The sequence below is a fragment of the Lissotriton helveticus genome, chromosome 2_2, assembly GCF_964261635.1.
Source record: "Lissotriton helveticus chromosome 2_2, aLisHel1.1, whole genome shotgun sequence".
Classification (NCBI taxonomy): domain Eukaryota; kingdom Metazoa; phylum Chordata; class Amphibia; order Caudata; family Salamandridae; genus Lissotriton; species Lissotriton helveticus.
Window position 1 is genome coordinate 408,593,313 of NC_136060.1, and position 13,609 is coordinate 408,606,921.

Genomic DNA, 13,609 nt, shown 5'->3' on the forward strand with positions numbered 1-13,609 from the left:
GGCTCACTGTGTCACTGGAACCAAGCTATACCTGGATGAAAAGCCCTAACCAGGGCAAAATCGGTCTTAGTTGCTTTTGTTCCAGTTTGAGGAGGACCTGGCCTGGACTGTTCCCATGAGGAGATGGGTCAAGACTGATTTGCATATGAATAGGTCAAACTCAGATGGCATGGTGGGCAAAACCGATGGATTGGGATGCACCTGAGAGATTGCTAGTGGCTGAGATTATTTCAAGCATTCCTTCCATCACCTTGTTGTTTTTGCATTTGTTATTAAAGCCCCGGACATTATAGGTAAGGACGTATAGTGTTCAAGTAGGTAGGGTCAACTCACTTGGGGTGGAGGTTGGATGTCTAGTGTGCCAGGAGGGTATTGGTACATGGACTGCAAGCCCATCCAAACCCCAAAACTTCCTCTCACAAAAAACACAACCAGCAGCACAAACATTTGGAGAGGGACTCATATTGCGCCGACCCAGCTGCAAGAATAAAAAAAGAAAGGTCTGAAAGAGAGCGTCTCAGCAGGGTAGTGTGGTCTCATAGGGGCTCAAGGCCAGTATAGCTGGCAAGTCTGTAGAAGTGGTACAAGTTCTGGCGTAGGGGGGAAAGTACTTGTGAAGACCCACAAACTTCCAACTGTGTGAGTGCTCCTTCACCTCTTGAAGATAATCTCTCAGTCCCTTCTTGCTACCACTACCCGATATCTGGCTCCAGGAAGTCCATCGCCCTGACAGATTTTCCTCAGTTGTAGTGGAAATTGCATTCATAATTTATTTTTTTACGAATCAGGATCTAAAATTTACGACAGCAAACTGGTTTCTTTTGTAGAATTAGATGTGCAAACCCTTTGTGAATCCTGAATAGATTAATCTCCAAATCTACTACAATCAGCCAGCGATGCACCCAAACAGGAAAAATATTTTACCCTCTAAAGAACAAGTAAACATGCCAGCGTTTAGAATTGTTTGTCTTACCTTGTGCTTGGGTAGCTAAAGATAAGTGAATAAGGAAATGAACAAAATACATCAATGGACACCGACTTCTTTAAAAATATCTTAAGTGGAGGAGAGTACCCAAAGCGTAGTTTTTTTCAAATACATTTTCACCGCCGACCTCACTTGTCCTTCTTTGTGAGTTGTATGGCAATTAGTTCCACGTGTGCCTCTACAGGTGTTAATTCCCACAGAGTTCAATATTTGAGTTCTGTAATCATTATTCCAGGCGCAGAAGGAGGGAGTCAGCAGGACGCACTCCGCTCACAGCTCATTCACCACAGGTCAGAACTGCAGCGAGGTGAAGGCTCTTACTGCCATGAAGAGTGTGCTGCTCGCTGGGCTTCTGCTGAGCTGCTGCTGGGCTCTCTCGTCCGCCCTCTATTTCCACACCGGAGAAAGGGAAGAGAAATGCCTCATAGAGGACATTCCAACAGATACTCTGATTACAGGTAGGCACAGCTTCCTTGTTAATATAAAGTAAAACTATTGACAGGACTCCTAGCAGAGAGTCTTTCTATGCATCCAACTAAAAAATGGCTAATTTATTGAAATCACTGTTTGAGTTCCTGGAATATTAATTGTGCAATTAGTCATTTTTGTGGTGACTTTATGAATAGGTTGAAAGCAGCTCTCTGTGTTAGTTGCCATGTGTTCCTTCCCCTCATCCTTCATGTCACCTCCAGCTGACCTGGATTTTTAGCCAGCAGCACCTTGCATTCTGAAGGTGGTAATTTCGCATTTCGCTATCAGCACTGCCAGGATGGGCTCAAAAACATGCAAAACATTGGCTCAGAAATCCCAGTCTGTCTGATGTCACACAAGATATGTACTTTGTGTGCGTTACTAACCGCTTATCACGTGAAAAGAATGTAAAGGGAATTTCACTTAAGGCTTCCTCTATGCAACTTGGAAAACAACAAACACGGTTTATGATCAGCCATCTTCCTTTCAATCTCTAGAAATCAGCCCCTCACATGTTATACAATTGATTCCCAAATAGTACAAATACGAGGATATGGCAGGTGCTGCTGTTGGGTAGGGAACAGGTACATGTTTCAACAAACAAATGGATGAAACATCTCACCATGGACATAAAGAGAGGGCTTTTGCTTTCAGAAAAAGCTGTGGGCACATGAAGTCAATGCAATTAATGAAAGCATTGAATGAATAAATGAATGGATAGGTAGATGAATGGACTGACAGACTTGCTCTGTTGAATGCTTGACTGTGGTTCATCTTGGAGGCATGTAGAGTTGAAAGCAACAAGAAAGGCAACTGTTTAAAATGTCGGTCATATATTAATAGCATACGTGATGTACAGTGTGCTCATGTGTGTCATTTAACAACAGCAAGAGTTTTGGATTTTCCTTAGTGGCGTTATTTACACTGTGCAATCCAAGCCTTATTGGCAACATAGCACTGTGCATGTTTATACAACATATTCATACTGGGCTGTACCGAGTAATCCAGGGAGTGACATGAGTACAAACGTATGCAAACTTTCAAAGACAGGGATGCCTCTGCACATTTACTCAGAAGAGCATGGCAATACTTGGAACAGCAATCGCAGTTAATGACATAAACACACTGATGACGCCAGATTTTTATCTGAATTTTAGACCTTATCTTACCAATACCTGAATCCTCTCCTCTGGACCTTTCTTGTCTGCTAGAAGTGTAAAGGGAAGAACCTCTTTTCCTATTTGCTAATAATCCTTAACAATTGCTGTCCGAATCAAAAACTACCGACTACAGAATAACGTTTAAAAATGTATTACAAAGCCAGAAACAACTGGATATACAAACACCTCAGCAAGAGGTTCAGAAACTAAACTGCCACTAATACAAACATAATCCTACGCATGAGCCTCAAACGACTCAATATAATGATCCGAGTGATCTCTAAAAGCAAGAGGCAAACTACTACTGTCTCTGCGTGAAGAGATTACTGCATTGTCCTAAAAGGAAGGAAAACCATTAATTTGCCCCTACACTAACACTAGAGTGACATCCCTACATAGCATCATTCCCAGGAAAGAGGAAAAAGGTGTCAGCAGAAAAGACTTTCTTAGAAGTACACTCACTTTGCAAAGGTAAGTAGCCTAAGCTACAGGGCTTGTTCTAAGATGCTCCTTCTTACCCCTTCGCTCCTACTCTACCTCTCCTCCCTGGGGGCACTGTGCCTAATACAAAATCCCAAAACAGTAGGGCACGCCCTTCGTACACCCCTTCAAGCAGGTCCTCCTTCTGGATTTTTCCATCGAAACTCTGACTTCATCCAAGAACCGTTCAGTCGACAGATAAGTGCAGTCTATTTTGCATCCTTCAGTATGACTTGCAGTTGTGCGTTTTTTAAATTAGGAGTATGTTGGCAAAGGTAGGCTATTTAGTTTTTAAATATATATCAGCCAATTTCATTGATGAGATTGTTCTCTATCAGTCAACCATTTTACTTCCAGTTTCATCCTTGGCTAAATGGGAAGAGAACAGAGAGGACTCAGAACTTTGGAGGGTTCTCTCACTGGGTCCCTGGACTTAATTGAGGAGGCAAGGCAGAGGTAGTACAGATTGATCCAACTATTTTATCAAATTGGGCACATAACTAATTTGCTTGTTAGAAAATACCAACACAGCTATGCCTCAGAAAAAGCAGAACAGTTTTGTATTAAAGATAGATCCTAAATTAGGAAGCTTGGCAGCTAAGGATAAATCCCTACTTAGTAGTGTCATTCAATAGTTATGCGCTCTTAAAGACCGGTATGATAGCTCAGGGTATTCAATACATTACTTATTATAAACCAAGGAAAAATGCAGCAAACCCTAATCTCAATCACCATGCATTTATTTTCATGATAATTAGTGAAACCAAAACAGTATAAGTCATTTTTTCAGGCAGTTTAAGTAAGGGAGGTTGCTCCAGAGGGAACGTGCATGTAGCAATGTGCTCAAGGGTGAGTGGGTGAAGGGGGATATTCAGTATTGTGACATGGGAAAGCTAGACATATTTGAATACATGGACTGGTTTTCAATCACCGTCCTAGGTGGATATTTAATTCATTTTTCAGTTTTTATATATAATGTGAAATTAGGGCATTAGAGCATTTTACATGAGCAACAGATTACATCATACAAGAATAGATTATTTTTTTTAGACATGGGGATTTGATTTGCCCAGAATTACTGGATGTTGAGCGGGAACTGGGATTTGGACCTAGTTCCCCAGTTCCATAGTTTGCAGCTTCGACTTTTGGGCCACATCTCCTCCCCACATGTGATAATGAAAGACATTCTTTAGGTTCTAAGCAGGTTGTTCTTCTTCTTATGATGGCTAGCTCATTTGTTGAGTCTCTTGGCATTTTCCAATCATGTACTGTTCCCTGGTTCACTCCACTACCGAGCCCTTCCGAGATGAAAAATTCACCACCTTCAGCAAGGTCCCTCTTATTCAGACATGGTAAGTTTAGATTGAGAATCCTGATCAGAGCTTCAATGGTGGCTCGATCATCTAAATACATAGAACAGGAAGACAATTTTTTGCTGCCATCCCAGATCTAGTATCAGAGTAAAATGCAAGCCTGGGGGGTTGAGGTGCAAGATGTTGGCAGTTTTCGACAGGGGTGGACGGAATGTTACATTCCCCTCGTGAAATTGGTGGAATTTGGTGACTCAGCATTACTCTTGTGTAGGACTTTGCCCTTTTTGGCTAAAGTCCCTACACTTTTTGCTTCCCCCCCACCCAGACCTTTTTCTGACATAGTGTTGCCAGCTTAGATGCTTTGGACACTTTGCCACTGCTAACCAGTGTCAAAGTGTAGGTGTTCCCTGTATAAAGTAATGGTAATTGGTTGTCCATGATTGGTATCTTTGCCTTACTACGTGAAGTCCCCAGTAAAGTGAACTATGTGTGCCAGGTCGGGTAATGCAACTGCTACTAGTAGGCCTGCAGCACTATTTGTGCCACCCACACAAGTAGCCTTAAAAAGGGAACTCAGGCCTGCCATTGCAGGGCCTGTGCACAGTTTGTGAAACTGCCATGTTGTTCTGTCAAATGCACTCACTTGCCAGACCTTACCCTTCCCTTTCTGTGCACCTAAGACACCGCTATGGTATGTCTAGGGTCCCCCCTGGACAGGGTTTAGTGCATGTGAAAGGTAGGACATGTACTAAGGTGTGTGTCACGTCCTGACAGTGAAATAATCTCCATTTCTTTTTTCATTGTTGTAAGGCCATCTTGCCCATAGGACTGAATGAGAGGGCTGTGTAATATGTTTTCCAGCCTGTCCTGCCAAAGGCTTAAGATGGAATGGTGACGTTTTGTATGCCTGAACTCACAATGTAATAACACCTCTTTTTATGAAGGTGGTTTTTGCATTGTGTGTTCAGAAGCCAAGTTTTGTGCTATAACATTTCTGTGTGTCTCTGCCTGGCTGTAGATTGACTCTCTGGATTTGAAAGCGATAGGATCTGGGGAATGTCTTGACCCAGGGGAGGAGGTGAGACAGCAACAGGCTGACCTGCATCTGGAGTGTAGGGGAAGAAAAGGCCCTTAGAGGTGAAGAGGCCTGGGTTGCTGCTATAAAACAATTGGCTCATCTCCTGCCAAGTAATTGATAATCCAGACCCCCACTAATCAAAGGAAGAGAGGTGTCACTGGCAAGGAAGCACCCAAAACTGGTTTGAACAAAGACTTCAAAGCCATTGAGGGGTATAGCTATGAGAGCTGAAGCCCCTGAACTTAGGAGAATGGCTTGATCAAGTGTGAACAAGACTGGAGCTACTTTGTGGTCAAGAGGACCTTTGCCAAGGATGAAACAACTGAAGAGACTGATAGATAGGACTGCTCTTACTGTGTGATCTGGGGCTGGCCTGCAGTTTGCTGTTTCAACCAAGGAAAGGCTAAAGAGATTTTGCTGTGTGCTGTGTCCCCCTGCTTGAAGGACTTTCCGGTGTGCTGTGTCCTGAAGTAACTATCCCCAAGGGCCTGAGGTGAGCTGGCTCTCTGTTCAGAAACACAGGAAAACAAAAGTTTTCAAAGAAGACTCTCAGAGACGCTGTGTACGTGTGTTCTGTCTAGCCTGAGACCCTCGAAGGAGTCGCTTTGTTATCGTGTGCACCGGAATCCAAGTGAGTCAGTCAGTCAGTCAAAATACACTTTATTCGATTTTTGTTAAAATCATAAAAGGCAAGATACAATACAAAACAAATTTTTAAAAACACATCAGTGAATTTGATTACCAATCATGACAATAAATTATTAATCTCATTGTTTCCTAATGTTTACAAATAATTAAAATTGGTTACTGATAAAACCATATTTAAAATAAGATTAAAATAAAGCACTCCGGGGAATTCTTTTGTTCCTTAATCTGAAGGCAGCTGTTAGGAAGCATGCAACACTAAAAATGGTATGGATGTCCGCTAGTGATTGGAGGAAAATTAGCGCTGACCTTACTTGAGTAAAGCCAGCAGCCTTCAGGACAGGTAATAAATATTTTGCCCTCTCAGCGGTATACAAACCACAAAAAAATGTAAAATGGAGGGTATCCTGGTTCAAAAACTGGTCACAATCACAGGGCGGACCATCTTCTGGTTTTGTCATCACGGGGAAACTACCAAGTGAATAGTGAATCAAGTTCATCCTAAATTTTGTTAACAAGAATCTGTGGAGTGGGTTGGTAACAATTTTTAAGTATGGTTCCAGAGATGAGGTAGTGGTTAAAACCATGTAAGCTATTACAGAGGGTTTCCTTAGTTCTAACTCCTCTCTCTCCAGGCAAGCCCTCTCCAGAAATTCCTGCTTAATCCACCTGATGTCTTCCCTTCTGATGTTAGTTGGTACAGTAAAAAGCTCCGGTCTCCCAAGCATAGCAAATGCAGCTCTGATGTATTTCAACCAAGGTATTCTCATGGCCTGGTCCCTGGAGGTTACATCTTTGAGGATAGCATGGTTGAGTGTTAACTCGGGGTTCAACCATGTTTTAGCCCAAAAAAGAAGTGGAGCTAATTTCAGTTTATCAGTAATATAGGTCAAACCCATTTCCTCATGAATCGTAAAAGTAGGAGTGGATTTGGGGACAGATAAAAATTGTCTAATGAGCCCATTTTCCACCTTCTGGATTTTATCCAGATTTACATATCCCCACAAGGCAGACCCATACATGGCAATTGGGGTGCACTTGCTATTGTATACCTTTATCACTGCCTCCATTGGTTTGGCCCCTAGTCTTTTTGTAAAAGCCAACAGGGCTGATGTTGATCGGGCTAAGCTTATGCTCTTTGCCTTAATCTGGGGGACCCAGGAACCTCTCTGATCAAAAAGAACCCCCAGGTATGGGAAAACAGGGACCCTGGAAAGAACCTCACCCTTACAAATAAAAGATTTTGCATGCAACTTTTTTCCTTTGCGGCCTACAATCATGGTGTGTGACTTCATTACGTTAACTTTTAAGTCAAGATTCTCCATAAAGGAGCCAAATCGGTCCAAAAGGGCCTGTAGACCAATGCCCGTACGGGCAATTAACACAGCATCGTCCGCGCATAGGAGTGCCGGAACCTGCTCTCCTCCTATACGCGGCACGTCGGCCATCCCTGCTTCCAGGTATTTCCCCAGCCCATTTATATAGTTGGTAAAGAGAAGGGGGGCCAGGATGCAGCCCTGGCGCACCCCTTTCTCAGACCTAAAACTGTCCGTGCACCTGCCGTCCCTAGAGACCCTTATTTTAGCTGAGAGGTCCTGATGCAAACTAGCAATGAGAGCTACTAAATGTGCCTCTATCCCAATCTCAAGTAAAAGGGACCATAGCTTAGACCTGTTCACCAGGTCGAAGGCCGAGGAGAGGTCCATAAAGGCCAAATATACTGACCCCTCCCCGGCCACCGTGTATTTAGAGACCAACAAATGCAGATTTGAACATTGTTCCAGGGTGCCCTGCTTCTCTCGAAACCCATATTGGATATTCGAGAGCCCCCCGCACATCTCTAGATTTCCCCTCAGTTTGGCTAATAAGACTCTGCCCAAGATCTTAAAGGCAGAATCGATGAGGGAAATAGGGCGATAACACCCAGGATCCTCCCGGTTTCCCTTTTTAAAAATGGGTACTATGATAGATGTTGCCCATGTATCAGGGAAGATCCCTTCATTTATTGCCCTAAAGACTCTAGTTAAAACTTTAGACCAAAGTGTCGGGGAGTATTTAAAAAAGTCCGCCGGCACACCGTCGGGACCAGGCGCCTTGTTTTTAGTAGACTCCATTATTGCTTTGTGGACCTCCTCCTCAGTAAACTACACTGCGTGTGAGTAGTGGCCCCCCTCTGTAGTTCTAGCTGTTACACTGCACTTATCGCCATATACATTGCTAAAATGCTGGACCCACTTCTCATCAGGGATCACACAGTCTAAAACAGAGTTATCGTCCTCCGAAAAGAAAGAATGGTTTATAATGTCCCAAAATCGCTTACTATCTCTGAGGACATCTGTAGTGAGGAGATCGTTCCATGCATTATTTTTGATCGCCTTTTTCCTCTCCTTAATATTTGCTTTGTATTCCCGCCTCAAGTTAGAAATAAGGACCTTGTCCCTTACATTAGCCTTTAAGGCTCATTTCAAGGATCTGTGCGACCGTGAACATTTGGTATCAAACGATTTAAGAGGCTTCGGAGGGAATCGTGATGGGGGGGTCATGAGGTCGCTGGCAGTTTGTGCACAAATAGAGTCAAAAGCTACTATAATTTGGGGGTTAGGGGTGGTTAGGTTCATACAAATTTCAAGTGACCCCTCAATTTTAGGCAATAAGGTATCCATGAACGTTTCCTGCACAACCCTGCCCCATTTAAGCCGTCTGCCCTGGTCACTGGGCACCGCCATGGTGCAAACCCGGGATTTTCCCATTTGTTAGCGCCATAAGTCACTCCAGTGTAACTCCACCGACAGAGGATTATGGTCACTATGGGATGAGGCAATTGCCTTATATTCTTTCGCCTTAGGAATAAGGCCTGGGGAAGTAAATATATAATCAATAACCGACCCATTGGTCGAGCCTTTGTAAGTGGGTACTGTCTCATTTCTCCCTGTATTGGCTGGTTCATACATATTAAAACTAGCTAGCAGTAGTTTGAGCGCTTCCCCCGTTTTAGTGTGTTCAAAATGCGGGGTATCAGCTCCATTCAGGCCCTCTAAAATACCTGCGTGGCACAATAGTTTGCATTGATGGATATTAAAATCTCCCATCAAAAGGAGCTCAAAAGGAATATGTGTATTTTGACTATAATTATTCAGGAAGTTCTCCAGGAGGTCCACATGTTCCGTTTCTGTTTTCCGTACCCATGAATTATAAAAATTAATTACAAGTAGGGTACACCCTGGGGAAACAATCCATTCTATTATTAAAATATTGGGTGAACCTGAATCCAACTGCTTAAATGACCCTGCTAACTCTAGAGAGAAGAGTAAAGTAAGACCCCCTTTCGCTCTCCCTGCACTGCTTGGGGTTGCTGATATTGTGAAACTTGAGAAGCCATCTAGCAGAAAGCTTGGTGAAGTGTCCCAGGTTTCTTGGATAGCTATCACCTGGTGTCTGGAGATATAATTAACCCAAGTGGGGTCTGACCTTTTGGCTCTCGTCCCTGCAACATTCCAGGTCAAAAATGTACATAGGGATAAAGCCGCCACCTCAGGGGGAACTAGCGTTGGAGTCGATGTTGGGGCTGGTTGTCAGTCATTAGTGTTTAAATCAGCTAAGGGGGCGAATCTGTTTGCTAAATCCAGATTTGGGCCTTCACTGTTGGGAGCAGGTCTACTCTGCTTTACTTTACTAGATGCTATTTGCCACTCATTTCCCGCTAAAGAAGTGTGTTCGTGTGTATTTTGGGTTGGAACTTCCCCCTTATTGGAGGATAAAAAAACCCTAAGGGGACCGCTCTAAGGGTATCGTTTTCTCGTATCTCAGACCCATCCCAGAACAAGCTATTTGGACAATATGCGTTGTCAAAGTTTACCACCACACAGTCACCTTTCACAATTTTGGCTCGGTGCCCCACCCAACCCACCCTTCTAGCAAAAATAATCCTGGTGGAGGTTTTTGCTTCTCCGCTGCTAGTATCGTCACACCATTTTTTAACCTTCCTCATAAGTGTAGCAGTGGATTCAACTTCTCCTTCTTTTAACAAGGGGACCCCTATGAAAACTGCCACAAAAGGTGCTACTGCTGGGGATAGATGTAAATGAAACTTGCATTTTAGGTGCGTATGCTCCCCTGCTATAGTTGGGCCCCCCTGTGGGATATTGGATGTCCCTGGGTGCTTCTGGATGTTCCCTATGTTGCGCTGTGGCTTCCCATTCATACCTGCCCCTACACTATTTACAACCGTTGTGTTACTTATCGGTGATGGTAACAACGGCTTCGCCCGGGGTTGGGAGAGTCCTTCAGTTCCCAATATGGGCCCTTTCTGGGAAGAGAGGGTAGTATCGAGTTTTTTAACTAATTCATCGATCAACACACATTTTTTTAACAATCCTTCAAGGCATGTGTTCATAGTGTCAATGATGTCCTTGGCAATGCCCACTAACAAAGGTTCAATCCGTTCCTCGAAAAGGGTATCAAGATGATCCTCCAGAGTGTCCGCAACCACTTTTCTAGCATCGATATCCCTCTCTCCCTTTTTCCTCCTTTCCGATATGGGTTTTGTTTTTGCGACCAAGTGAGTCTCAACGCCGTTGTGTGCGGGTGCGTTGTGCACCTTGAGACCTTCGTGAGGATTTGCCTTGTCATTGTGTGCACCGGAGGCCAAGTGATTTTCAAAGCCGTTGTGTGCGGGTGCGTTGTGCACTGCAAGACTTTTGTGAGGATTGGCCTTGTTATCGTGTGCACCGGAATCCAAGTGAGTCTCAACGTCGTTGTGTGCGGGTGCGTTGTGCACCGTGAGACTTTCGTGAGGATTTGCTGTGTTATTGTGTGCACTGCAGTAAAGTGAGTCTCAGTGACGCTGTGTGTGTGATCTTCGTGCAGCCGGAGACTCTTGTGTGGAGTGGCCAGTGATCGTGCACTCGGAGCGAAGGAAGATTCAGCAACGCTGTGTGCATGTGCTTTGCGGCATCCTGAGATCTTCGTAAGTGAAGCGGTCAGGGCCGGCAGTCTCGGAAGGGCTGAGTTTCCGGCCCGAGCCGCCGTTGCCATTCCACAAAGCTTCTTGGAGACCCAGCTGCTGGACGAGGAGAGGAGAGTGGGTTGTCGCCCCCCCAGGTATTGTGTGTCGACTCCTGGGGTGGGGTGCGGGCTCGGAGGGAGATACTCTTGGCCTCTCTCTCGTGTTGGCAGCGCAAGCCTCTGCTTCAGCTCGTATTGCGGCCCGTATTGCCAAAAAGAGTGGTGATACCGGGGCCTGAGTGCAAAGCTGCACTTTGGAATTACATCGTACTGTCGTTGGAGGCAACTGTGAGAGGCTGACTGATGGTCAGAAGAGGAGGCGGAGAGACAGCCTAAGACCCGGTGATCAGCGCCTGAGTGTACTACATAGTCTTCCATTTCTGAGAGCGGAGTACCTGAGTGACGTATTACACATTGCAACATTTCTGTATAACAAACTACTTGATTGTCGTATGACGCAGTGCCTTATTCCTACAGAACGAACTACCTCATTAGCGTATTGCACATGGCATTATTCTTGCATAACGAATGACCTGATTGGTGTATACACATTGCCTCCTTATTGCAGAAGGACATATCAGGTGGTGGGGTTACGCATTGCATTGTTTTACCTTGCAAAGTGCCTGATTGTTGCATTAGGCATTGTATTGTTTTCTTTTCAGAGTGTCTGATTGCTACGTTACGCATTACAGTATTTTTACATTGCAAAAGTACCTGATTCTAGCATTACGGACTGTATCCATGTGATTAGGAGTACAGGAGAATGTTTAGAAGTGCTCATTAACATCTCCAGAACTTACAAGGGCTGGCTGGCATAACAACCGGTCAGGAGAAATATTACACAACCTCATAATTTGGTTTTATGTCATGTGGTCTTATTGCATATATCTTTTTACATAAAGTTTATACTCGTTTTATAAAACTCATGTGGAGTCTAGTTGTGGTGTCATCATTGGATCATTGTGAGCGTGGTTGCGAATATTTTAAACATTTGCCTTGAAGATGTGCCTCGCTGCTCGTGCAAAGCTACCTAGGGGGTGAGCGGGGCTATCTAAAAAGGTGACCTTCCTTTCCCTGATGTTGGAACGCGGGTCCCTACTTGGCCTACGGTACCTACCTCAGCCAACCAGGGATCCCGGGTCTAACATCTTGTAACACAGAGTTTCAGCCAAATTCCGCCAATCCCTGCGCTGGAATTTTTTCCCCGTGAAGCTCTAGAAATGCGAGCTGGCGAGCTAGATTTGCCGTTCTCTAGCACGATTTTCCAGTGCGGGTAGTCACAAGTGGTCGCGGTGAGATGGCTGCTTTTTGAGTAGATTTGCTGCTGCTCGAGTAGAGGTTTTACTCAAGCGGCAAAAAAATTAACTCAAATGGCGGCGTGCTCTTGTGCACCCTTTGGTGCCATTTGAGCTAATTTCTCAGTGCTGCTCGTGCTACTGGTTTTAAATTGCAGTGCGAACAGTGCGACATGCATATTTTCTGCCCTGGGGCTGAACTCCGCGGAATCTCACAAGCCCACACTGATCATAATAAAATTGCGTATTTCCCAGCAAATCTCCTGCCATTTGCCCTTTCCTCATCTGGTTAGTTCAGTTTAGCTTTAAACGAGCATTACAGGAGCATCAGGTTTTGTAATAAAATGTAGATTTTCCTAGCTTCACTGATTAAAAGTCTTGATTTTATGAAAGACTGTTTTACTACCCTCCTTTTTTCTTTCTGGAGCTGTCTGTATCAATGCACAAATCGGTTTAATTAGGTTTCCCGAACAAGATCCTTCTGAAGTGCAGATTAGTTTTGCAAAGAGCTACTTCTTTCAGCACTTGGCAGAGTGCTGAACAGACAACTTCGCACCCCATCTTCACAAGAAACCTCAAAACCTGGCTCTTCGACAGACCCCCCCTTGATGGACTGGAGCCTGCTACGCCCTCGAAAATAAAGTAATATACCACAAAGCCAGAAACGAATACCACTCAGCCTGCAACAAAGCCCGAGCACTTTATGTGGCGAATACCATTAACTCGGCGCCTAATAAAGCGAAAACGCTTTTCAATACAGTTAAAGATCTCGCAGGGGAAAAAAACGACTGCATCGGCCCAGCCTTTGAATAAAAAACAATGCCAAGACCTCGCTACCTTTTTTAGTGAGAAAATTGAAAGAATCATCTCAGATATTAAAAACAACCTCCCTACTCATAACCCTGAAGATGAAACCCCCCCTAGTTTGAGTGACATTAACGCTCTTGAACACTGGCCTTCCATCACCCTGGAATCACTCAACTTCATCCTTAGAACTGTAAAATCAGGTTCCCCTTGTGATCCGATACCTGCCTCTGTTCTTAAGCAAATCAACGCCCCCTCTCTGACTATCATCGCTGAAACTTTAAACGCCTCGCTTCAGCTTTCTGCAGTTCCCTCACTTTGGAAACACGCCATGGTCTGCCCACTCCTGAAAAAACCAACAGCCAACCCCGTAC

The 13,609-nt window shown here is 44.4% G+C and overlaps 1 protein-coding gene across 1 annotated transcript in view; it reads left to right on the plus strand.

Moving 5' to 3' along the window:
- Positions 1-1,301: 1,301 nt before the first annotated feature.
- The window catches only part of LOC144821860 (transmembrane emp24 domain-containing protein 11-like), a 126,028-nt gene continuing 113,720 nt past the window's right edge, over positions 1,302-13,609 (plus strand). Inside the window, exon 1 of the mRNA XM_078679012.1 lies at positions 1,302-1,443. Coding sequence (XP_078535138.1) covers positions 1,311-1,443 — 133 coding nt within the window. The 5' untranslated portion in view covers positions 1,302-1,310. The remainder of the gene's footprint in view (positions 1,444-13,609) is intronic.